Source organism: Dermacentor silvarum, chromosome 10 (assembly GCF_013339745.2).
Source record: "Dermacentor silvarum isolate Dsil-2018 chromosome 10, BIME_Dsil_1.4, whole genome shotgun sequence".
NCBI lineage: Eukaryota > Metazoa > Arthropoda > Arachnida > Ixodida > Ixodidae > Dermacentor > Dermacentor silvarum.
In genome coordinates this window covers 154,822,936-154,849,796 of record NC_051163.1, presented here as the reverse complement: position 1 = coordinate 154,849,796, position 26,861 = coordinate 154,822,936, and the positions used below count along the sequence as shown (strand labels likewise).

General features: G+C 46.8%; 1 protein-coding gene across 1 annotated transcript in view; it reads right to left on the bottom strand.

The window, feature by feature from the left end:
* The window catches only part of LOC119431102 (ubiquitin carboxyl-terminal hydrolase 14-like), a 60,483-nt gene extending 45,013 nt beyond the window's left edge, over positions 1 to 15,470 (bottom strand). Inside the window, 5 exon segments of the mRNA XM_037698580.2 lie at positions 7,813 to 7,916; positions 8,688 to 8,792; positions 10,607 to 10,639; positions 13,005 to 13,150; positions 15,070 to 15,470. Of these exon segments, the coding sequence (XP_037554508.1) occupies positions 7,813 to 7,916; positions 8,688 to 8,792; positions 10,607 to 10,639; positions 13,005 to 13,150; positions 15,070 to 15,079 (398 nt within the window). The 5' untranslated portion in view covers positions 15,080 to 15,470.
* Between the last annotated feature and the right edge of the window lie 11,391 nt (positions 15,471 to 26,861).

The window sequence follows — 26,861 nt, the reverse complement described above, 5'->3', positions numbered from 1 at the left end:
CCCTCTTAACTCCCTCGTAGCTCCCCCCCCCCCCCCTTCGACTGACTCCACGCCGCCGCGCGCCCGCCGCCGCGGCGCGGCGCCAACTTAGCCCTTTCCCTGAAGTTTCGTTTTCTGCCGTTGTCGGGAAGTTGGCCGAGACGTCGGCTCGTACAAGCGTGTTCCGGCGCGACGGTGAAATGGCGACCTTGCTATTTGAGAGTGAAATTGCCGCCGCGCGTTTTTTTTTTCGTTTTCTTTTTCTCCGCGTGGCGTTGAGGGGTCTATCATAAGCTTTTGCTCTATGGCGGTGTCGGAGCAATGCCGGTCGGAGGCGCCGCCACGTGATTTGGAGCGCTGCTGAGGGCATTGTCGGTGCACCGTATGTTCGAATTAACCGTCGCAAATGCTTTCGCGTTCGAATTACCGGGCGTTTTCGCCCATAGCAATACACATAACTTTGACGGGACCACAGCCATCAGTTCGAATTAAGCATGTTCGAGTTAACGAGATTAGATTCTCAATGCTTTCTGTGCGTTTTTCCCGCTTGCATTATATGCGGGCGAAAACTTTTTTTTTCATTATTCCTAACCCCAAATAACACCTTGTATTATATGCGGGTCCGTATTATACATGGGTTTTTACGGTAATTAAAGGCTATTTTAGGAGATACAGGTGTAGTCAAATGGGTGGAGGACTTTTTTACTGATCGCTGACAGTTCCGTCAGTATTGATGAAAATAGGTCCGGTGTCTGCGACGTAAAATCAGGGGTGCCTCAAGGTTCATTACTTGGGCCTGTGCTGTTCCTAGTATACATTAACGACCTAATCGAAGAATCGGCCACAGTTACAGCGAGGTTATTCGCAGATGACTGTGTCATATATACAGAAATGAAATCTATTAGTGACCAGATACTCTTAAATAACTTCTTAGGAAAAGTGTGCCAATAGTGCGACCCGTGGCAGATATCTCTTAGCCCAGCAAAGACAGTATGACCAGCACACACAAACATGAACCTTTGTCATTCACATAAACTCTACGAGGTGGACCACTTCATTGCGTAACAGAGTACAAAAATCTCGGAATTTTAGTAACACACCTGAGCTTAGTTGGACACCACACATTAAAAAGTAGTAGGGAAAGCCAAACAGAGATTAGGTCATAATCGACGTGTCCTTAAACTCGCTTCTTCAGCCACAAAACAGACTGCTTATAAAGTACTCGCGCGCCCGATATTCGAATATGCATCTGAAGTGTAGGATCCGTACTTGAAAGATTCAGTGTCAAAACTGGAGCAAGTTCAAGGACGTGCATTGCGGTTTATTTATTCCCGATACCGATCGGCAAGACGCCGTAACACCACTTTACGCGAGTGGTGACTACTTAATGTCAGGAGGAAGGAAAAACGACTTAGCTTTTTTGTATTTAATCATTAATGAGCTGCTACTTATTGATAAGTCTCACACAGAAATGAATCTAAGACCCGCATAGTGCGAAATAAGCATAGTTGACATGTTAAGAAAAATCGATTTCACAAAGATTGCTACAAGTACTCATTCTTCTTTTCGACAGCACGCGACTGGAATTGTCTCCCTGCAATCATTGTAAACGTAGGGACTCGTGAGCAGTTTTCCGCACTTGTGTCCGAATATTTTCAACAATAGGGCATATATCGCTGTATTCTATTGTTCCGTTCACTGCTTGCTGAATGTTGATGTATTGTTACCACTGCTGTCTTCGTCCTGATGTGAACCAACAGTACCTGTACCTTTAAATAAATAAATAAAAATAAATAAAACAGGGGTGGCGGCGACAGGCTGTGAATGCAGCAATGCGACGACTGGAGAGTACATTTGTTGGCACTGGAAGAGAAACAGAGTGTATGCCGACATTTTCACGTGACATGGGTGGGTGCGTACTGCGGAGAAGTCGTGGCGGCTGCCTACATAATGATAGCGATTGCGTGTGCCTAGCGTGCGGTTTAAAAACATATCACACGACCGTAGTTTGGCAACGTACTGAACGTTGATTCCGAAAGATAGTGTTTTTAGACAGCGTACGAACTGGTAAAAAAGGAACAGCTGTATTGAGTCATTTCTTCTGTTCTCGATTGCGAATGTTGGTGTCGGGAAATTGTACTAAATGGGACAGTATCATAACCATGATCTGATAATGAGGCATACCGTAGTGGGTGACTCTGGGTTAATTTTGACCACCTGGACAGGGTTCGTACAGGTTTCCAAGAAAAATATTCAAGGACTTTTCAAGGACCTTTCAAAAATTTAAATATTTAATACGGTAGTTCACACACGTTACATTTTATTGCACAGAACAAAGGAAAGTGACTTGACTTAGTGCACGTACAGTTTCATTTGACTAGATGAAATTTTGAAGCTCAGGGCAGGTCTTTCATTTCTTTTCTATTTGCGTCTTAATGCTGCTGAGTTCTTCAGCCTTCGCTTTTGCGGTCTTTCTCAAGCTGTTTGATTTCACCAAGTGCGAGATGTCACCAGTTCTCTCAGCCTTTTCTGCATATCCATCTGCAGAGGCCGTTAAATCGGCAACAACTGCCTCAAGCTTCTTTTTCTTCGTCTGCAACCCTTCAACTTCTTCTATGATTGTGCGCCTTTTTGTCGGCTTTGCGTTTTCCTGGTACCGTTTCTTTTCTGATTCCAAGTTTGCACCGTAATGCTGCCTCGCTGCGGACACAGCTATTCTGAGTTCTTTTGTAATAGGAACATTCAAAATTCCACCTGCCCTGTCCACTGCGTCACATATGATACGCTGTGAAATGTATGACAAACTTTTCAGATTCTCTACAGAGATCTGGCGGTTGACGCTGAACCCCCGATCGACAGTTGCTTGCCCATGGCTCAAAACAAGCAGCAGCCCGACTGCTTTCCACAGCTCTTTATAGGAGGGATTGAAGCTCAGGAGGTCATGAAAAAACTCATCCAGCCTGCTAAGGCTCCTCTCAAACAGGCGAAGCTCGTGCTTTACCTCTTGCAGTAGCTCAGTGTATTCTGCCATTACATATTCCCGTTGGTAGTCACTCAGTCTTCCTGCCATGGTCAAGACGTCCAACACCTTCCTTAAGCCCACAAGGCACTGATCCGGCTTCGAGCACATGAGCCGGGGTCTAGAGAGGCCAGGTTTGTAACCATTGATGATTTAAGGGGACTTCGTTCCAGTATTTTCTTGGTCACAGCTGCCAAAAATAGTTTACACTCCATTCTGAATTGAAATGTATCCTTCGCACTTGCCCTTGAATCTTTGAGTGCTTGTTCCCATTTGGGGCTGATATCCACTTTTTCAAGTGGAGTGTGGTTATCAGCGTTATCAACGTCAACCCTAAGCAAACCATCAATCCCTGCCAAGGAAGACAACACTGAAGCCTTCATGAATTTCACAAGGAGCTTCCGCACAATACTCTCAAGGTCTCTAGCAAGAAAGAAGATCATTGGCTTGTCAGACTGGTAGTCTTTCAAGAACGGCTGAAGAATGGAAGCAACACTGAGAGCAAAGTTCAGTTTTACCAGCGTCAAGGAATCACGACAAAAGCTGCACACATTTTCAAATGATGCACACTTTGGTAAGCTCACCTGCTTACTCCTTGCAGATTCCACATATTTCTTTATGTCATTCCAAAGAAGCAAAGCTCTTTCAATGACAATTGTGTTTTCCACCCATCGATGAGACACAAACTGTAGTTGAAATGTTTCCTGGTTAGTCACAGTTGAAAAATCTTCCCTTCGTGCTGGTGAGTCTCGGAAGAGTGCACTCAGGCTTGACATCAGAACGTCAATGCCCCACTTGCTGGCTCCTACGCCTGCCCTGTAGGCATTGTGGATGGTATGAAAGCCACACGTCCCCAAGTCAACACATTGGACTTGATGGTTTTCCCGCAAGTGCACTTGCATATTCCTAAAGAACTTCAGGTTCACGTTCGACCCATCCATCGAGATCTGAAGAACCTTGCCGAGTGGCAAAGGCTCCAAAGCCCTTAGAAGCATTTCCTGAATGTCTTCTGCCGTGGAATGCCCCATAAAAGCGGATGTGTAATATCTGGTGGCGACCTTGTGTGACAAGTCCCAATAGCGCACATGCACGTCCATTTGCTTCTCTTGCAAGAAGTCATTCGCTGACTCGTCAAAAAGCACGACGTAATAGTCAGACTTCAGTACCTCTTGTTGCAAGGGCGATAAAAAAAACGGCCTGAGCCCATGGCACGCAAAATACGCGATTTTTTTTTCTCCGCAGGAAAACGATTTAGCCACGTCGCTGTCGGGAAACATCCGCTTGAACAAGTCACCGGTTTGTGCGGATGATCTGTACAAGTAGTGGGAGGTAATCACTTTCATTGTCCACATTTCTGCATCGGTAACCACCTCGTGTGACTTGCAGGCGCTCTTTAGATGAGTAGCCTGTGATGGAGCCAACCCAGTGGACCGCTCGCTTGTGCTTGGTGCCAGGTACAGTAAAAGCTTGTTAATTTGCACCTCGTTAATTCGAATTTTCTAATAATTCGAACTAAGTGGCGCAGTCCGGCCATGCTCCATAGAGTCCCATGTATTGAAAAGCTCGTTATTTCGAATGCTAATCCGGCCCCCCATGGATAATTCGAACTGTGCGCCGCCGTAGCCAGCTCGCAGTCTCTGCTGTTAAGCGACAGATGGCGCGACATACACTATCATCATCGCGTGTTTTTAAGGGGCAGCACTTGCGTTTATTCGCAAATGCTCTGCCGCATCGTCATGGACAGCGGGATACGCAGTGCATTCGGTGGCAACCCCGAAATCGGCCATTCTCTCCGTCGCCAGTGCAATCCCAATGTCTAACTTCTAAGCCTCTCTTTAGTTCTGTACGCATCCGTCGCAGACCGACGCTGCTCGCGTGCCGCTATGTTGTCGCGTGGAAAATACCGTGCCAAAACGTTGAAGGAAAAAGTGGAAATTCTGCGGGAAGTGGATGCAGGGAAGCAGAGTAAGAATGAAATTGCCAAAAAGCACGATATACCGAGAAGCACGCTGTCGACCTACATCCACAATAAGGAGACTATTGAGGACTCATACGCGGCTGAAACTTTCGCCAAGGATCGGAAGAGAATTCGTACAGCAAAGCACCCGGACCTGGAGGCAGCGTTGCTCGCATGGATTAAGGAAAAATGGATCTAGGATATCCCATTGAGTGGCCCCATCATTGTAGCGAAGGTGGCTGATTTCGCGCTACGTCTGAATGTCTCCGACTTTGCCGCTTCGGACGGGTGGTTTCACCGCTTCAGGGACAGACACGACCTCGTTTTCCGCAGTGTGTGCGGCGAAGCCAAAGCCGTAGACGCGGAAACCTGCACCGTGTGGCGGAATGGTGCGCTACTAGACCACCTGAACAGGTACGCACCATCCGATATTTTTAATGCCGACGAGACCGCCTTGTTTTTTGAACTCTTGCCAGACAAAACGATCACCTACAAGGGGGACGTGTGTGCAGGCGGCAAACGTTGCAAAGAGCGGGTGACGGTGTTGCTCGGGGCCAATATGACTGGAACCGAGAAGCTCCCCCTATTTGTGATAGGGAAGTCGCAAAAGCCTCGATGTTTTAAGAACATCCGCACGCTGCCGGCCGACTATGCAGCAAATAAGAAGGCCTGGATGACGGGCGAGCTTTTCAAGCAGTGGCTGAGGAAACTTGACCGAAAATTTGAGCTCGGCAAGAGGCAGATTCTCCTCCTCGTCGACAACTGCTCGGCGCACAAGGTGGAAGTCGAGTTGAGAGCCATTGAGCTGGTTTTTCTTCCGGCTAACACCACTGCGGCTCTTCAGCCTATGGATCAGGGCGTTATAAAAGTTTTGAAAAGCTTTTATAGACGCCACGTTCTCGAGAAGTTGCTCCTGTGCTCCGATAATGAGAAGAGCTACACCGTCACTCTGCTCACAGCCCTGCACATGCTTGTGCGTGCCTGGAATCAGGTAACCACAGAAACAATTGCGAATTGTTTCCAGCACTGTGGTTTCGGAGCCCTTAACGCAGACGCAAATGAAGTTGAAGAGGACGTCCGCGCTCCGGTTCATGTACGGGAGGTGCTCGGCGATGTGGACTTCGGCGACTACGTGAATGTCGACAGCTGCGTGGCGGTGTGCGGTGCCGTGACCGATGATGAAATCATCGCCCAAGTCGTCGGCGAAAACGAAAACCCAGCCGTGGACGATGACGACGCGAATGATGAAGATGATGATGATGATGTCGGTGAAAAACCGGTACGACCTTCGTTGGCACAGGTGATGGACGGACTAAATCACGCCCGGCTTTTCTTCAGTTTCGAAGAAGGCGAAGACGATGCTTTCCGGCTCATTCGAGCTCTGGAAGATAAAGCGGCAGCAATCGCTTTCAGAGGCAAAAAGCAGAAAACCATTACGGACTTTTTTTTGCAAATAAATGTACCTAGAGGTGCTCTACCTTTTTTTTGTCATCAGATGTGGCTTTCTTTAATCACTTTCGTTAGTTCGAATTTCGGTTAATTTGAACTCGATAAGTTCGCATTACCAAGCTTCGAATTCGAATTAACGAGCTTTTACTGTAGTTCTGTATAGAGTTTCCAGCTGCCACTTGCACGATTTCACAGTGCTTTGCACTTTTCGCGTGGCTTCTGAGAGCATATTCGCCCATAGAAGCGATGTCGAAGGTCTTTCTGCAGGTTGTGCATTTCGCGCGGTGGGGGTCCGTTGTATCCGGCGCAACCCAAAGCTTGTAATCGTCGTTGCTGAGCCAGGCCCGCTTTGGAATTTACATTTCCCAGGCATTATTCTGAACCATGCGCACAACCGAAACTGGGGAAAAAGCAAACAAAGCGTCGACGGCCCCAGAGCGCGCACGCAGATAAACAAAGCACAATGTGGCCAACAGATAACGCTCAGGCTATGAGGCCGTACCTGTTTTTAGTGGGTTGCCAATAAATCCAGCTCGGACAGGATTTATTGGCAACACCCCCCAAAAAAGTGAAATACTACCAAATTCAACTGTTAAGTTTCATGTAACTGCTTCTTCGTTACAAATAAGCATGATGGCACAATTTGTATTTTTCCCGAGGAGGTCGAGACGCTCTAGCCTCATTGTGGCCAGCAACTTATGGCTTTTGGCCAACCCTGAAGTCGAAGCAAGCCAGAGAGGAAAAAAAAGAAAAAAGTGCATGACGGACGCGCGCTCGCTTCTTCCTCGAGCAGGAAGCTTGACTTCGCGGTCCCGGCGTTACGGAAAGCAATGAAGTTTGCCGGGACCACCCTCAACCGCCATATAATGTGATTCGCACTGTCGGACCCCGTGAAAACCCCAAGAATTCAAGGGTTTTCAAGGACGGAAAAGAAATTCCAGGACTTTCAAGGCCTTGAAAATGGAACTTTCAATTTCAAGGGTTTTCAAGAATTTCAAGGACCTGTGCGCACCCTGCTGGAGTTCTTTAACATGCATCGAATGCACATCGGTTCCTAAAAGTCAGCTTTGCAGCAATACAGCTGTGTTAAACGGTCAGGCATATGCAATGCATCAAGGTGAAGCATACCAAGAGCGGAAAGGGGCCACTGTCACGGGACGCAGCATGTGTTCCTTAATTATACACGCATGCATCCGCTGTCTCCTGTCACAGTACGAGCACCAAACCGCTAATTAGAGCCTTTATTAATTAAAGGCCTTTAGGGCTATTTCAAACGTGGCTGTGGCAACTTGAGTCCTTGAGAACACTGAAAGGCATGCATTTTTTTTTTCCGGACTGCCCGGACAGTGTCTGTAACTACACGAATGAAGAAAAAGCAGCGGGAAGGAGTCCATGGAATAGGGCTCACTTTCTGAGCGCCTCCTTGAGTTCGGGCACGGTGAGCAGGCACTGGACGGTGGCGTTCATGTAGCACGTGTTGCCCAGGTTCGTCAGGCCGGCGGGCAAGTCCAGCTGCATCGATAACACAACAGGCTCAAGTGGGATACTCCTGAAGTGGTATTACCACGGGAAAGCCCTCAAAAAGGAAGGGAGCATAAGGTCAGGAGCTGTTGTGCTGCTTCCCCGCTCACACAAACTCTAAGGATTGAGGGACGTCAATATCCTCGACATTGAGTGTATGCACGAATGCATGCTAGGCAGGCGGGTGCGCTGTGGTTAGTGAGATGGAAAACAGAGTGACTTCATCGTTGAGTTTTGACATGTCAGCGGGTGTTCGTGCCATTGCAAAATAATTACTGCGAAGTGAAAAAGGCCGCCAAGCACCTGCGAAGGCTGGGGCTATTTCGATGCATGGTGTGATAGGTGCTAGACTAGTATGTAAGACATCTATCTGCCGTCTCCCTCACCTACCCATAGAAATTTCTTCTTTGTATGTGTTCTTTCAAATATTGGGACACCATCTTTCAACACATTTTTCATGAAACTTGACCACATTTGTAATATCATAAGTTCAAGAAAAATTTGGAACACTTGACAGATATGCATAGACTCCACATTCTGTAACCTTGAAAAGAACTTGTACAAATTGCAAATTCTTTATCCATTCTGCAGCTGTATGCCTTTAATGATTCTGAAGATGCAAGAAATGCGGTAAAACTAAACTGCCAATCAACAGTTGGCACCCAATTATGCAGCATTTGGCCGCCAAACTAGTTTTGGCTTGTTCCCGTAGTTTCCCCAAAGACAAGCAAGATGCCGCGAAAGATGCTGCACAAGGCTTACCGCAGTGGCAAGCTCGCTCTCGGACATGTCCTCCATGAAGACAGGCTTCTCGGCAGGCTCCGAGGGCAGCGCTTCCTTGGTGCCCATGAGCAGCACCACAGCACCCTGGGAATTGAAAGGCACCACATTTTGCAGTTTGCAGGATGAACGCCAGATGCAGAACGGTGGGATGCAAGCTCCCCCCCAACCTTTTGCATCATCATCTTCATTCTTATTGTAATCATCCTATTAACATCAAACGCAGGGAAAAGGCCTTCCTCAGAAATCTCCAGTTACTCGTCAACATGCTGGTGACAAAGTCTGCACAGGATTGACTTAAAATTCCGTAAAACTCCCTCAAAAACCCATGGTATTCATGGCCACCCTTCAGCTCCTCAGATAGATTTTGGTTTGGCGATTCCAGGCACGTGACCTCTCCTAGGATTTCGAGCTGAGAACATAGCCCCAACACCATCAGGGCTACGTCCCAGATGCCTCGCCCCTGCATGAATCTCTCACTACTTGGAATAAAAAACCTTTACAACAATTTCCCCCATAAATTAAAATGGTGCTTATTGTAACATGAAGACATCTCAGGCTTGGCTGAAAGCTGGCGTCCAAGATAGAGTTCCGCTAGCTACCGCGAAGTGTTGGCGATGCTGCTGAAGCACGCCATTTTTTTTTACAAACCCCAGAAAAAAAAAAAAAAAGACCACCATCCTGGCAACTTAAGGACAGGACACCACAAGCGGGTCGTAAGAGCCTTCCTTCTCTCTTCTCTAGAAGATGCAGCCAGCTCTCGTCACAGAATGGCTGACATGAGCTCAAGCCTTTCCCAATGAAACCCCTCATGGCAATATTCAAGTGCCAAGAAAATCCCAATGTTATAATTGAGCATTGTTATAACAAGGTGGCATGGAAAAAGCAGAGGGGGCAAACATTCAAACATGAAGCCCACTTAAAGCATTACTGATTTTAACAATGCTCGGACTACCAATGAGCAGGTGCTGCACTGTGAACTTTTGTGTGTTCTGGGGTAAAATAAACTGCTCACTGCAATGTTCCCATGCTGCGTTATCAGCTATACCAATTCAATCTGGCTACTAGGTGTCTACGCCGAAATGAAAGGGTATGCAAAAACCAGGAGGGAAATTTTCTTTTTTTAAATGCCGTTTCGGCACACCCCACTTTGTGCTGCACACCCTGCCTTTGTCGCCCTTCTCCTATCCTCCTAACACCCCTCCAGAGTCAGCAAAGGGTGGAAAGGAGACGAGGAGGGGTACGTGAGGCTGATGATGTGATGTGATGAAGGCATGCCAGGCAGGGTGCATGGCAAGAAGGCGAATCTGGCTTGCATTAAAAATTTTTTTTTTATGGCAATACTGTGCCTTTTGGGGTGTGTGGCACAAAGGCAGGTGTGGCAAGTGGCTCGCAATTTTCCCGCCTTTTTTTTCGCAAATTTTGCATTCTTTTTTTTTTCAGCACACACACACACGTACACACCCAATGGCCAGATTTAATTGTTATAACCAATAACGTGGGAGCATTGTAGTAAGCAGTTTATTTTACCATAGAACACATACAAATGTTAAGAGTGCATTGTTATATCCAATATATTGTTAAACCCGATATCGTTATAAGTGGTTTCGACTGTACTGCACAAAGTTAGCAAGACCGAGGACAGCTACTAAATGAACAACTACATGTTGCCTGCAAAAATCTAGGCTCCTAATGTCAGCAGCCCAGGATGATGCTGTTAGCTACATCACCTGGGCTGAGTGAGGTCGGTTTCGCTGTTACAGAATCCCGGTGGGCACTTTTGTATACTTGTGATATCGGTTCACACCGGACGTACACACTCGTTTTGCAGTCATTTAACAGGACTGCAATACATATGATTGCAAAAAGAGGAGAAGACGAACAAGGTAAGAGGAACTTACATCTTTGAGCTGAACGCTTCCCCAATCGTGGTCCTGTAAAGGTACAATGCAATGACAACGTTGTAGTGACCCATAGCAGTAAACAGCAGTTACAGAACAGTCAGCAACAGGTAAGAAAAACAGCAGATTGGGCTATTTAAGCTGGTGACAGGTTAAGAATGCCGCAGCAAGTGCTTGTCAAAAGGAAATGGTACTCATTCACCAGACAACTGTTGTCCCTAATTCATCATTTCATAGCATGTGCCTGTGCATTCTGTACATGTTTTATACACAAGCCAATCGTAGTTGCTCATTTGCGCCACTTCCTGAGGGCTTGTTTGTGTTCCTCAATTGACATTGTGCAAACTCCCTTTACAGGAATCACTTCAGAATGCCATTCAGTGAAGACTTTGCTGCTTTGAAGACACGCAGATAGCTGTTGCCTTCTGTGTACATCTGTGGAACCTTTGTTCAGTGCTGAACAGTTGTGCCATCTCTGCGACATGTCTTGGCCTGCATTTCTCACTGTCACTGCCTTTTTAAAAATTTCAAGTCATGTGCAGCCATTCGGAAACAACAAAATTTACATGGCCAAACAGCTGTTGCCTGACTCAACTCCAACTTCTCTACAACACTTTTTTTATTCTTTGCCATCTTGCACTAAATGACTTTACTATACATTTCTAACAGTCCCCAACTTTTCTTTAGCATTTACCTTTGCTTGAGGTCGCGGGTAGGCCTTGGCTGCCGCAATCCGATGTGGGCAAAATGCTAGAACCATCGTGTACTTAGATTTAAGTGTATGTTGAAGAACCTGAGGTGGTCAAAATCGATCCAGTTCTCCACTACGGCGTGCCTCATAATAAGGCTGCAATTTTTGGAACATAAACTGCAGAATTAAGATTTTTATAATTGCGAACAATTATAACTTGTTTGCATTTTTTCGTATTTGAACATGTTCTTTATTAACGTCACAACGATTGCACAGATTTCGTTTTTCCCACTTGCATTAAAAGAGTTTATTTATGCCTAACCTACCGCCACATTAATTATTCACATTTTGTGCAATGAGCCATCATAAAAACTTGCAGAGAACTTGCTGTGAAAAAGTTATATTAAACAACGTATGTCTAACCTATGCCATTATTATGTCTTTCCATTTCACGACATGCAGTGTGTGAGAAAACCCGTAAAGCTCATCGCTAACAGTTATAAACTAAAATCTAAGTGCGTGACATAAACCACACAATAGGTTTGCAATAGTCACATGTCCATAATGAGTGTTCCATAAAGAGGAGCAGCAAGTACTATGTGTGACTCTCCCAGCTAGAATGCTAGCTCTTTTGAGCTGAAATTTCAAACAGCGGCAGCATTCTGCCGGGTCAAAAGCGCCATCGCACGAGCTGGCGCATCGATGAGAGCATGACCGGCGGTGCAGTATGTTCAAATTAACTGTCGAAATGCTAGCATGTTCACATAAATTACCAGGCATTTTCGCACACTGAGATACACATCATTTTGACAGGGCCACAGCATCCATTTGAATAAACTGGAAGTTTGAATTCAGCGGGTTCGAATTAAAGAGATTCCACTGCACCCAACAAAGTGGATGTGAGGATAGCAGCCGTGGTAGCTTACCTGGCTTCAATGTCTGTTTCCTGCATTTGGTTGATGATATCTTATAATTCTTTGTATCTGTTATATTAAAGTTTGACTGTGTTTCGCAGTATTTGCACCCTCTCAGTCTTTCTTCCTTTTAACTCCCTCCTCGTTCCATTTCACCCTCCTTCTCTCCACTGGCTGCTGCTTTGCAGGTGTCATGTCAGACCTGCTATGACATGGTCAGCAGCATTTCCTTTTAAGCAGAACTTTCTTTGCTTCTTCCGTGAGGATTGGTGGTTGTCATCATCATTCCCTCGTTAAATATACTTGTGTCTGTGTGTGTATACAGGGTGTCCCAATAAACAAACACAACCTGGGGCACTGGTTTAGAACACAACTTGCTGCTGACTACTGTCTGGCCTAGTAAACAACTTAAGCCAGTCAAAATGCACCCATTCTTGACCAATACCAAAGAAAGGATGTACCACTGTGGCACAGTATGTGTGAAGCCCTAAATGTATTTAGATACGTGTAACACTTCTCCGTGCATACACCTGTCATCAACATTTCTTCTCGCGACAAGCATTAGACAGCGCCTTTACCCTCGCTATGAGGACAGCTAACAGCTACAGGCGATAACAATGTGGTCTTATCCGCTACTGCTGCCACCTTGATAACTCAAACGAGCTTGGCGTCATTTAGATTCGAAAATTACATTTGATCCGCATAAGCTTGTTTTTTCTCTTCTAAAATAAGCAGCCAATGCTACTGCAAAAAGTTGCTTCACTCTGAATAATGGGCTAGATTTTGACTGTACCTTAAGCACGGAGCCCTTGATGAGCACTTTCTGTCGGTCAGGTTCAACGCCTGTGAGCGCAAACAGCTGCGCCTTGAACAGCATGGGCTCCTCACGGGTGTCCACCTCCACATTGGGGTACGTCTCCTTGCCCCATTTCACCTTGACTGTAATAGATCGAGCATTTATTTACGCAAGATTTACGCAACACAGTCAATCATCGTCATCACATTATTTTGTGTCTATTGCAGACAGAAGGCCTCTCTTTGCGATAGCCACTTATGTCTGTCTTATGTCAGCCAATATCATCCTTATGCCTACAAGCTTCCTAGCCTGATGACAGGTTAGGAACTATTGCAGACTACTTAACCCTTTAACTGTTGAGGAATAGTGTTCATCATAAACTGCAAATACTCCCAAGGACGAGTGTTGTTCACTGACATGTTCTGCTGCTCATTTCGATCGTCGGTGAAGAGGCATGCTTGTTCATTCTACTTTACAAGGGAACCCTATATCTGTGCTTCGCATTTTTTGCTCTGTTAGATAGCCACTGAATCCATAAGCCCAACGTGATACTTCAATTCCTTGAACGTGGAACAAATCATGAACTATATCATCCTTCAATGAATGAAGAATTCCGTGTTTTCATGAGGCAACAACTACCAACTTGGCCATGGATCTACACTTGGAGATGCTACCAGTACAACCTCTTTCTATGATTGTTTCTTATTTTACTGTGTGATGTAAAGTAACCATTTAAGGCAATAAAAATTGTTGATGCAGCTGTCTGTTTTCTTTGAGTCCATGTGTTATGCACTGTCTCCCTAGCAAATATTAGCCAGTAAATGAGCTAGTTGGAACTGAATACAATATGAAACCAAACCAGCCAATAACACAAGCAAGCCTGCTTGTTTTGTTTTTTCTTTATCCTTATCTTGGGTTACTCCTGCTGTTCAGCATGAATGAAAAGATTACAAGCATATCAAGAAATGAGGTTTTTACTGACATCGTGCTACTTCCACACTGGGTAAGAGATATACAAGAAAATTTTGTACTATTTTATAATTTTTTTTTTTTGCTTTTCTAGGCACCTTCATTATTGTGCCAACCTACAAAACAAGAAGTCTGTCATGGAAGCAATGAGTGAGTTGTCACTGGCAAGTTCATATAAAATGCCACCACTGAGCCGTTAGATCTAGAGTAATACAGCACATTTTGCTGGTCATTTATCACTTTGATAGCTTACTAACACGCCCTATAGCGCACTTAGAGGCGTTGCATTTGTATACATACGCCGTATTTTGCGAACCTCCAGTGGAAACTGTGCCAAACGCTTCATTTATGGAGCTCGCTAACTTCGCGTATCGATTAATGGGGGTCGGCTTCAATGCATACTAATTGTACGCGTCATGTAACAACTTGGATGATCAAAAACGCGTGCACAGACACAAACACACGAAGCAAGCAGAAGGCTAAGCAAGTGTTGCTCCTAAAGTGTGCTACCGACCAGCCAAACCTTTATCACCTACTGCGTGCTCAACGCGGTGTCATTGAAACCGTTACGCTTCGTGCTTGATAGTGACAACTCACGCGTACGATGGCCACAGTTTTAGCTGTGGGAATTCATCCAGGTCAGTAAATATCGCGTTTTCATGACACCATACGATTTCCAACGCCAACAGCAGTTCGCCAACTTCGCAAATTTGGTGCGTCCCAGCTGAACAGCAGTAGCGCACAAACACACCGCAATGTTGCAATCGATTTTGAGCTGCCTCATGCTTACGTCAGCACTGTTATGCCGACGCACTAACAGCAGTTGGTGATCGCGTAGGATCCAATCAACGAATCAATTTTAGTGAGAATTGTCAACTAGCGTGGGAATTCTCGCCTGGGCTACAAGGTAGTAAGGTTATTAGATTATTCGTTGCCTACCCTAATCTCCGACATGGAGCGACATTAACGAAAGGTCCAACGAGCGTTTCGAGGGAAAAATAACGGTACCAAACGTCACCGGCGTCTGAGAAACAAGAGCGAGAGGCCCGACCGTGACACCCCTTCGCAAGAAAAGAAATCGGTTCCTCCAAACCTTTGTACATCGTCACCGAGGCTGATGAACCGTGTCGATGATGCTTTTGATATCGAGAACGCTGCTGGTGCGAGCGAAATGCGGTGGACGCAGTCCTTTTTTGAAGCGGCGAAATAAACTACCAAGTCATGTAGGTTGCAGCAGTGAAGTTGGTCTCGTCGGCACGCCGGCAATCCACTCGCCGTTATTTCGCGGCGGGCTCGTGCGAGGCGAGGAAATACAACTGACGATGTACTACGTGCGGAAACGACAGTGTATGAACTGGCGTTCGGAGTTTTGCAAAAAGCAAGCCGCGAAACACAGGCGTCGCGAACACACGTTTCACAGAAAATCACACAGTCACTCCACCACTGTTCGGTCTCCGCGCAATCAAGTGAGTTGACGCTGTGCCAGCGACGCCGTAGTCACGCCGACAATACTCGTAACAAACTTGGATCAAGAAGCAACGTCAAGAATTAAAAAACTGAATGTTTTTCCAACTAATATAGTAGGCGACAAAATATTTATTAGTGAAAGGAGTATGGATTTTTGTTTTTTTTGCAACCAAGTGACAGTGTAAAATAATACGTTTCAAGTCAACACAAACTCAAGCCGCAGGCAATAAATGTTTTAAATAAAATAAAACTTGTGAGCTAAAAAATTATTCAATAACAACGATAACAATTATTGTGATGCGATACACTTTTCACGGTTTTAACTCTCAAGAATAAACAGTGTTTATGTATGACGTCAGTTTACAATGACGCCACCAGGCAACGCTACAAGCTGCTAGTGTGCCACGCGCGCAAATTTGAAAATTTTAAAGCGAAACCTTTCGCAATTTTAACTAAGCCTTTAACTAAATCGCTCTCAAGTACGACCGAAATAGAGCAGTAGACGAGAAAAATAAATCAAGCCACATTTGGGAATACTTTAGAACGCAGAGCTCAAAAATAGAAGGCCAAATGGCACTCGCAATCTACTGCGTAATGTTATGTTTTTATTGGGAGCACTCCAGGCTAACTTTCGCCGTCGGTGTCGTCTTTGCCGTGATGTTCCGCATAAAGTAGAAGCAAGGTATATGTAAACTGGTATGGTAGCTTCCATAGAAGCCCACATGTCAAGAAAATGGCGGCTCGTTGCAACCGTCGCCATCTACGTATCGGGGAGACAACCGTTTTCCTTCCTCCCTGGAGACAACTAAGCAGCCAGCAAAAAAATTTAAAAAGTGACGTCACAATCGGAAATGGCACTGACGTCAAGATCTTAGGCTGCTTGGCGCGAATGTTTGAATTTCTCCAGCGTCCGGCATTTCGACCGCAACACCAGCAGTTATTTTTCTTTTGAGGCGGAGGCGAGCTTCCGACTCGCCTCAGCTAAAGCGTCTCATTAAACTATAGGAGTGGTGTTTGTCTTAATGTCATCATAATTAGGCTGTTATTGACAGCAATTGCTCCAGTAGGTTCCTTAGGAAGGTGAGCGAATAGGATGGAAATAAATGACAATTCCACAGAGGTTACAAGCAAACTTCACTTTTATTCGTCTAGAATAATGCAACCAATATAACTGACCAAGCAAAACTTGTTTCAGTGGATCAAAAGTACTATGGCCAGCATACAGCCCTAATGTATAGCAACATGCGAAACCTTTTCACAGAATCATTCGCAATTCCGTGCGACACCATGTGTTCATATTGAACAGATATCAGACAAGACAACATTGCTCCACAGCATCATTTAGAAAACATTTGACTTACTAATTTTGCTTCCTGTCGGACACTCAGAGCCTGTGTTACGTAGAGTGAACGAACATTGAGCGACGTTTCTTCGCGGAGCGTTCCGCATTTATCGTCACGACGAGAGACAACGCGTAGGATGTCGCAGCGTGAACTTGCACGATAACAAGAAACCTGCACTCACACCTTTCGCCAGTGAATGCCGTGCGCTAGGCAACGCAAAATTTGAAGTGAAGCGCACGCCAAACTTTGAACAAACACGCAAGGAAATAAAAAAAAAAAGAAACTCGTATGAAGCCGCCGCGTTCAAGTGAGCAACGCCATCCGCACGATATAATAGCTGGTTTGCAGTCTTGCCAAGTCTTGCGCCAGAATCACTGGTTGGTGGTTGTCACCAAGAACAAACCAATAAATTGTGAAATAGAAACAAAATTAACATTTCTTGTTTTAGTACAGCAAATATATTTGAAACTAAATATTTACTCTTATGACAGTACTCTGATTAAAATTTTCGAAAAAAAAATTTCATATAGGTTTCCTAGTTTCAGTAACAACTTGATGAGGGCTAGTTGGTTCATAGTTGAGCGAAGGTATGAAGTAACAGCGCGTAATGAACAAGGACGAGAAAGGAACGAAGACCACAGGACAAGCGCGTGTCCTGTGGTCTTCGTTCCTTTCTCGTCCTTGTTCATTACGCGCTGTTACTTCATACCTTCGCTCAACTAGTTTCAGTGTTTGTCCCCCTCTCTTGGCTGTCCAGCAGGCCCACGAAGCGGTCGCCAGGTATTCCCTGTCGGTCCCTACGTGGGAGACGCCCGCTACGCCCTAAGCGCGTCCTGCAGCACCCAAAGTTTGTCCAGTCCAGTCCCCCTCTCACCTAGTCGCTCTTCAATCGTGCACCCCTAACTGATATCTCTGGCGATAGGTTTTGGCACACTTTTCGTTCCAAGCTTTTCTTCCAAGATGGGCCTTTTCTTCCAAGATGATCCTATTAAGCCACGCGCGCCGTGTGCTGTGAGTGCGACGGAAAGCTTGAGGGTGAGCCGAGAAGGATGGTGCCTTGATGCGCGCCGTCGTCTCCCGCACGCAGTGTTGGCGGTCACCTGATCAAGCGCGCGCTAAAGGGGAGGGGGGCAGGTGAACCGGCCTCTCTTCCTTGAAGCCGGCCGCGGCTGCACAAGGCTGTTCGCGCGGCTGAGCGCGTACGCTGCCCGCGGCCATAATCTTGGAATTAATCTCCGGCAGATGCAATGTAGGCCGAGCGCGAGACGGCGCTGCCGTAGATTGGTGGTGTCCAGGTAGTCATCGCAGGTGGTCAATTTTTTTTTCGCGTCCGGATTGCAGTACACCGCGGAAGGGAAACATATTGTAAGAGGAAAAAAGGATGAGGAGCCATGACACCAAATTTTTGAGCGTAAATTATGCATGGCATGTTGAACCGTACACGTCCCACAGAAAGCTGTGAAGCTTTGAGTGCATTTTGAGACGCGGAAACGATTCGCCATGTTCTTTGTCAGTGCCCACAATACAGTGTGCAGAGACAATCGCTCTCCGTCGTGCTGAACCAGTTGGACGACCAGCCGTTATCGGAAGAAAGAATTCTGCAACATCGACGCGACTCAACATCGCATCAGAAGGCCGTGCGAGCTCTCCTGCGGTTCCTGAAGTCACTGGCCTGTGTGAACGTCTGTGATTGGAACGCCTCCTTTGTTACCTATATGCCTGTGTCTTTTTTTGTGTTTTTTTTCGCTCTCTCTCCTTGCACTCTCTCCAACCCCTTTATCCCCCACCCCAGTGTAGGGTAGCAAACCGGAAACTGACTTCTGGTTAACCTCCCTGCCTTTCCTCTCTCTCTCTCTCTTTGAGTGCATTTGGTGTAGTAAAAAAATGTATTTCCATTTTTTAAATGTCGCATTTCAACCGTAAAGCAGTTTGGCGACACTGAGCGGTGACGAAAAAAATTGGCACCCCCAAAAACGGCTTCCTCGGGCAACAGAAGCCGGTCTGGGAGGTCGTGCTTTCCATGTACTACAAACACCGGAAGTGATTGCAGGCGCTGAAGTTAGGTCATGACCGCCATGCGTCGTTTCGTTATTGCATGTGCGTGTCGGCACATCTCTGTGGTTTGCTACTGCTTTTTATCGCGCAAGTGAAGGAACTGCGTCCACACTACGGCGGCGGCGCTGTTGCCACGCTGTTGGGTGCTATAGAGCACGCTGAGAAAGGCGTCCGATGTGGTGTCGGAATTGTTTCGAAGCAGACGACACAATGGTGGCTCACACAGCCTTGCCAGAAATGGCGGTTGCTGTCTGGGGGAGGATTTGAGAGGCAGCAATTTCAAATTGAAATTTCGGGTTAGAACGGGCGCTGAGAGCCTACTTCTTTTGTGTGTATAACCATATTGGGCCATCTATACTCCCAGTTACAAATTTAAAGTGAGAAATGTTGGACGACATATAGGTGTATTTACCGGAAGTGCTCCCCCCCCCCCCCCCACACACACACACACTGCTGAAAGCGGGGGGAAGGAGGCGATGTATGCCATTTGTCCCCCAATTTTGAAAGCGGGCACTTTCGGCTGCGCGCTGAAACATTCAAGCAAACTACAGCTGGGGTCAAATTTTCTTTCTGAATAGAGTGGGCCCGTAAGTAATGCATTTATTTACTACGTGTCCTCTGCTTAAGCAGCGAAGACTGTATTTCGTTTCTTGTCACGGCGCACTGTAGCGCTGTATACGCTCGCATTATGAAGTAGGCTGGCGCCTGGGCAGTTTCCGCCAAAACAAAAACCAGCTCGCGCTGCTTGCATCTGCCCCCTTATTTTCAGAACCACCCTAACCATATTTGAAAATAAAATCAACTGGCTAATTTTTAATCTAAATGCGAGGGGTCTGGGGCCGTATTCTGAAACGTCCCACTTCGGTGATATTTCTCTTTTCGCTTTCAGGCGCGCGCTGATTGGATGTTTTAGCACAATTGGATGAGCTGATTGGCTGGCTGAGCCCGACGTCATTCAATTTTGCTCAACCAGCCAATCAGCGCGCGCCTGAAAGCGAAAAGAGAAATATCGCCGAAGTGGAACGTTTCAGAATATGGCCCCTGGATAAAGTATACCATAATCAGTATACCATAATCAGTATACCTTTATCAGTATATAAAGTACACCATAATTACAACTACAGCTAAGGTCGGATTTTGTGAACATATATGGGAAACGCTACGCCACGTTTTCTGGATTATTTAGAAGCGTGTCCAATGAGCGGGGAAGAATTTAGCCCGCTGCCCTGGAGGCTGGAAGAACTGGTTATATCACAGAGATCAAATTTAGCGAAAGGTGGGTGCAACGCTGTGAGAAATCTCTGTGCGAAGTCGGATGTGATTTGGTGTAACACAGACTTTGAAAAAAAAAATCTTAATCAAATGTTAGAACGTGTGATACGGCCGTTTTCAGCTGTACATCCAAGTGTCCCGACATAGCTTTACAACAGGTTTCATATTACGTGGAAAGGGGAGATGGGGTCAAGTGAAATGTGTGACAAAATTTTTGGGGTCTTGGTCCTGTTAGAAGCGTTGCAAATAATTAAGATCATCGCTTTTTTATTCCTATTTTCACGCGTCATAATACATTCGTAGGTGGTTTCTTCGATGTCTTCGGTGAATTAAACAAGGCAGTTTGTTCAAAGTAAGGAGACTATGAGATTTGCACTAAATTACGTATGCTTGAGATCAGGTGCTTTATGAAAGTGTTTTAAGAACAGAGCAGAATTTATCCTGCTGCCTAGGGAGAACATGTGAACGCAACCGAGCTCAAATCTAGTAAGAATGAGGGGTGGGGGGAAGAGGGCCCCTGGTTCTGTGGAAGTGACATGCGTTGATGAATTAGTGGCTTTTTAACGATTCCCAACAAGAAATGCTAGAAAGCGTTACATGCATGCAATGTTTCAAATGAAACAGTCATATCCGGGCAACTTTCTGAAAGTATGTGATATATATAACTACAGGAAACTGAAACATTTACGAAACTGCTCGAAAGAAACAGCCTTGCTAGTGGTGTGGTGTGCAAATAGTGGTTTCTGAGACCGATTCGAATACGAATCTAATAGTGCCAGAAGCGAATCGAATCGAATACCTTTCGAACAGCTTTCGAATAATGAATCGTCGTTATCAAAATTAATATAAAACGATGTTCCCATTCCAGTTTTCTTAAAAAGATACGGACACAAAAGTTGGCGGGTGGTTTTTTGCGTCGTAACAAAAGTTGAACTGTTGAAAATGACGAATACAACAAGCTGCTTTGGAAAAGAGAACGAGAAACATCTTTTTTTTTGCGATTTCCTGTGGCACCTTGCCTCCAAGCGGCCGCCGGCAGAAGCTGAAATTTGACGTCACAACACCCACCCACCCGCGCGCGCGAGCGCGGCCAAGGTCGGCCACAGCCGTCGCAGTGTTTCCGGGGGTGTCGGTGTCTTCCAGCGTTTGTTTAACCCCTTTCGGCGATCTTGGCACGTGGTCCGTCCGAAACATTATCCCCGTCGGTGCTCCACGCAGGTGGTGCGTCTGACATGCGCCTTCCGCGATCGTCGCTCGGTATTGGCGCGTTCGCCGCGGCAGAAGTAAATGCCCAGCCATTGCTGTTACAACAGCATCGTCGGTCGTGACACGCCGTCGCAAACATTTCCCAGAGACGAGAAGGTGCGTAAACTTTGGATACCTAGCTGTCTGTCAGCCATCACGCCCAGCCCGGAGACCTCTAAAAAATGACTTCATTTGCGCGGACCACTTCGTCGACGATGATTATGTGACCAGCCCGCTGTGCTGAAAAGCCTCGGCATGCCGCTCAAAAGGCAATGCATGATGCTGTGCCATCGGTCTTCTCACGAAAACGCAAGGCAGAAATGATCAGCGGCGTGTTGGAAAAGAGGAGGAGAAAAGATGGCGGTACTGTTTTCGTTCACTTGCAGCCTTCTTGAGCAGTGTGAGGGCGAGGCTGGGGCGAGATGCCCGAGGCTGGGCACGAAGGCAGTAATGTCTTTAAAAAATGTCGTAGTTTCGCCCGAAAGGAGAAGAATAAATTGCGATAGCAAATTAGTAGAGAGCTATTCGGAGTAGGGGTAGTAGTTTTATCGGCTGCATAAACTTGGGCACATTCACTTACTAACTGAATTAACACGCGTGGTGTCAGCGCGCACAAGCACACATGAATAGATCACACTCGATGACCGCAGACAACCACTGTCAAAACGCTGGCAGCAAGCGCAGCCGCCGCAGCGAGCGAAGGTTCGTGCGTTCTATCGCTTCAACGGAAATTGAGCGGCCGAATGCACAGCGCATACAAAGGTCAGAGCCGTGTGGAGATCGCTTGCACGATACGACGCGCGCGACAATACCGGCAGCCCGTACCGGCGCAAAAATATTAATCATTTTCGCGGCGATCCCGTGGGCGCTGCCATGTTTGATCACGTGGTGACGCGTCCATTGCTTGCCTCGACTGCCTCCATTGCCTCCTTGTTTACAATGGAAGTGTGCGACGCCGGCGCGGCTTAGAAAACCTCTGTTTTGGGAGATATCGTTGACGGTGACTGGGTGAACGACCCGAAGCTTTGATCACAGCTTCAGAGGACATGCAAAAGCGCTTTCGGAGGTGATTAACCTATGTCGAAACGGCGCAAGCAGCGTATATTGTGCTTGTTCTAAAAGCGGGGCTAAATATGTATTCCAAGGTATCCGAAAATTCCGCTAATGAATTGAATCAGGATTAGTGTGTTTTGCTCTTTGTACTTTATTTGGCAAATATATTGAAGCAGCGGCTTGTCAGGTTGTGACTCAGTGAAGTTCCTCGGTGTGGCCACTATCTGATTATTTTCTGCCTAATCGCTCGCGGTTGTGCTGCAGTTCCGATAGATTTGTTCTTGCTGCGCACAAGGCTTGAAACGTAGCTGTTCTGCACATTTGAATACCTTGTAGAAAATGCGTATTATCGCGAGTAACTCGCTTACTCTTGTGGACCGTCACGAAACATTCAGCTTCGACCATTCGTGCGCTATCAATGTAGTAGCGTCACTTATTGTGAGTATATAGTGCGCATATATTCAAGTGTGCGCCCATTCACTTATTCTTGATACGTCGGCAATAGAGTGGGCGTAAGTTTTCCTGCCATTTGGGATAGATGTGTATAGATAACGTGCATGCGCGAAACTTACTATGACAGGAAGCGGCGCTATACTCCTTTTTGTCATTGTTTAACGAGTGGTACTCACTCTTGCCGACGTTCTGGGGCTGAAGCCCAATTCCTATGAAGGTTAGCGATACAATGCTGGCGGATGAGCAAATTTCTGTATCCTCGAAGAAATCCGTACATCTGTAAGTGCCGGTAACAGGTTCGGACAGTTGCAGCAGCGGTCCGCGAACTTGGCCACACAGATTCATTCCATTCCTTAACATGCCAGTCACTATTTTTGCAACCAACTACTGCACACGTCTTCAATCCACATGATTCAATCTAGCATGATTGGAGCACAGTGTGTTAGCGAAAACTCAGTTGCATTTCCGACAGCTGATCGCACAGAAGCAAGGTAGAAGCAGTAATGGTTTCGTATTCGTGCGCGGTCGCTGAGGAGAAGTATGGCGCGCCGCCGTAAGCGCCATCTTGTTTGTCTAAAACAAACTGCTCCGCGAAAAGGGTCAATAATAAAGAACCAAGCGCAAGCGCAAAGTAGATGAACGCATTTGTTGGCAGAGTAGAAGTCGCCTCCCCCTCTCCCGCCCGCGCTGCCTTCCCGCTTTGCTCCTTTCGCGGGGGAGATTGCGTCGCCAGTTCCCCTTGCGCCCGGTTGCAAGATACGTATTTGGCGCCGCAGCAAAGCGTCACCCCGGCGAGGGTGTCATGACATCACTCCTTCCAACTCCCGCGGGTCGGGCGGCGAGGCGCGCGCTCACAAAAATGCCAAAAATAAAGCCATCGGGTCAGAAATGAGCTAAGTGACTACTTCTTTTCGGTGTAATCACACACTGAGGATTCATTTTCAGCATTTTCGTAAAATTTTCAGATTTCGTGCCCGTATCCCTTTAAGGTTAGCAAGTCTGTGTCATAGTGCGCTGTGATGCGTTATTTACTAAACGCACAAATGGAGCATCACGAGCAAACAAGTAGTTTCTTCTCATGCACAGGGCTCTCCAGAGAGTGCGAATGATCGCTCTACAGACTGTAAAGTATGGCTACCTAAACGACGTATATAGCCTGCTCCAGTACGCAAGTTCTTATGCTTTATGTCTATATTGTGACAGACCGATGAAAAAGACGACGTTCTTAACTTCGCGAGCTATGATCTTGTCAGCCGCTACAGTTGTTGTAAATACCCTGTAAATATATTTCTTCTTTTCCCCCGTAACGATATTATGCCTGCCGGGAGGAAATTTACCGTACTCTTGCTCCATTTTTTTTTGTTTTTAACAGCGGAGCTGTTTAAGGCCGAGGTTGAACCGTGCCGAGCGTTGAACAGTTTTGCGAAGCGCACGCCCGCCACAGGTGGTCAGAGAGTGGCGGGGATGAGAGAGGGAGAGCGCGTGCCGAGCGACAGGTGGGCGGAGCCAAGTGGCGCTGAGCCGTGCTCCCTCAAGGGCTGCAGAAGATAGCGCTAACCTTTCCTTTTCCAAACGAACCACTTAGTAGTAGTAGTAGCCAAGGAGAGAAAGACGGTGGCGTAGCAACGGCGCGACGCTTTCCGGCGAGGGATAGTGGAGGGGGGTCAACTGAGCAGTGTAAAAGCGTGCACAGTCGGCGCAGAGCATTCCGACGTTCGGCGACGAGTACGGCGAGGACGAAGAAGCAACTGTCTCCGGAAGAAGAAGCGGCGCGGCCGGAAAGCCGATGGGACGCTGCTCGAGCACGGGCCCAACGACCTCGTGCCTACCCAGAGTTTCAAACAAGGGTAGCCGAGGCTAAGCGACGGCGAAGATCCGAAGAGCCCGAGTTTCGAGTGAGGGAGGCGGCATCGCGGCAACGGCACGAAGAGACTCATCGGGAAGTAAAAGCCAAGTTAAAGCCACCATGCCGCTCCGCCGTCTCATCAGTCTTCGCGACGTTAAGTCAGTGAAGCTGCGCTAATTGTTTTTCGGGGAGGGGGGGGGGCAGTTAACGTTTAGAAATGTTCGAAAAGGTAGCCGAAAAATATTCGCATGTACGAATAGTAACTATTATTGCGATAGCAATTATATGGGCACTCCAAGCGGATTTCTGCCGTCGCCGTCGCTGTGAGTTTCCGTATAAAGTCCAGGGGTGATAAAATCGTCGCCGCGCAGTATGCTGTGTGTACGAGAGAAAGCGCGCGAGGGACGCGCACTTTCACGGATAGCGAACGCACGACTGAGAGCAAACGCTCGTCTTCCGTCGCGCGAAGGGACGTGGGGGCATGGGAGGGAGGGGAGGCGATGTTTAGCTGCGGCACCAAATGCGTATCATGCGACCGGGCGCAAGGGGAACTGGCGACTCAATCTCCCACGCGAAAGGAGGAAAGCGGGAAGGCAGCGCGGGAGGGAGGGAGTGGGGCTTCTACTCTGCTAGCAACTGCGTACTTGTACTTTGCGCGGCTGCGGGCAGTCGCGGGCACCGTATCTTGATAACGATCTCCACACGGCTCTTACCTTTGTATGCGCTATGCTTTCGCCGCTCAGTTTCCGTTAAAGCGATAATAGACCGCATGAACATTCGCTCGCTGCTGCTGGCGCGCTTGCTCACGCCAGCGTTTTGACAGTGGTTGTCTACGGTCATCAAGTGTGATCTATTCATGTTTGCTTGTGCGCGCTGCCACCATGCTTGTTAATTCGTTAGTAGGTGAATGTGTCCAAGTTTATGCAGCCAATAAAACTACTATCCCTACTTCGTATATCTCAAGATCTCTACTAATTTGCTATCGCAATTAATGCTTCACCTTTCAGGCGAAACTGCGACTTCTTTTTTATTCGAAGACCGACTCGAATAGGACACTATTGGATTCGTCCTTTGAATGTTTCAAATATTCGCACGCCCATAAAATTGTGTTGTAATTCTGCGAGGTCGCACACATCTCAAGTATTTTTTTCTTGTGCATATTGAAACTCCTTCATGTTGATTGTATTGACCCTTCTCGGGGCGATCCTGTGGGCGTTGCCATGTTTGATCACTTGGTTACGCGTCCATTGCTTGCCTCAACTGCCTCCGTTGCCTCAGTGTTTACAATGGATGTGCATGACGCCGGTGCGGCTTAGCAAACTAGCTGTTTCGGGAGATATTGTTGACGGTAACTGGCTGGACGACACGAAGCATTGGCCACAGTTTCAAAAAACGTGCAAGAGCGCTTTCGGAGCTGATTAAGCTATGTCGAAACGGCGACAGCAGCGCATACGGTGCTTCTTCTAAAAGCGGGGCTAAATATGTATTCCAAGCAATCCAAACTTTCCGCTCATGAATCGAATCAGGTTTATGTGTTTTTCTCTTCGTTCTTTCTTTGGCAAATATTTTGAAGCAGTGGCTTGTCACGTTTCTGACTCAGTAAAGTTGCTCAGTGCTGTCACTATCTGATTATTTTCTGCTTAACCGCTCGTGGTTATACTCAGTTCCGATAAATTTGTTCTTGCTGCGCACAAGGCGTGAAACGTAGCTTTTTTGAACATTGTAATACCTTGTGGCAAAGATGTATTACCGCTAGTAACGCGCTTACTCTTGTGGACCGTCACGAAACATTTAGCTTCGACCATTCGTGCACTATCGGTGTAGTCCGTCATTTATTGTGCGCATATACTCAAGTGGTCGCCCATTCACTTATTCTTGATACGTTGACGTTATGTTTCCGTGCCAGTTGGAGTAGATGTGTGTAGATACTGTGCGCGAAACTTACGATGACAGGAAGCAGCACTCCTTTGTAATAACGAGCGGTACTCATTTTGCCGACTTTCCGGGGCTGAAGCCTTTCTTTGAAGGTTAGCGATACAACGCTAGCGGATGAGCAAATTTCTGTATCCTCGAGGAAATCCGTACATCTCGAAGTGCCGGTGACACGTACGGACAGTTGTAGCCGCGGTCCGCGAACTTGGCCACGCAGAT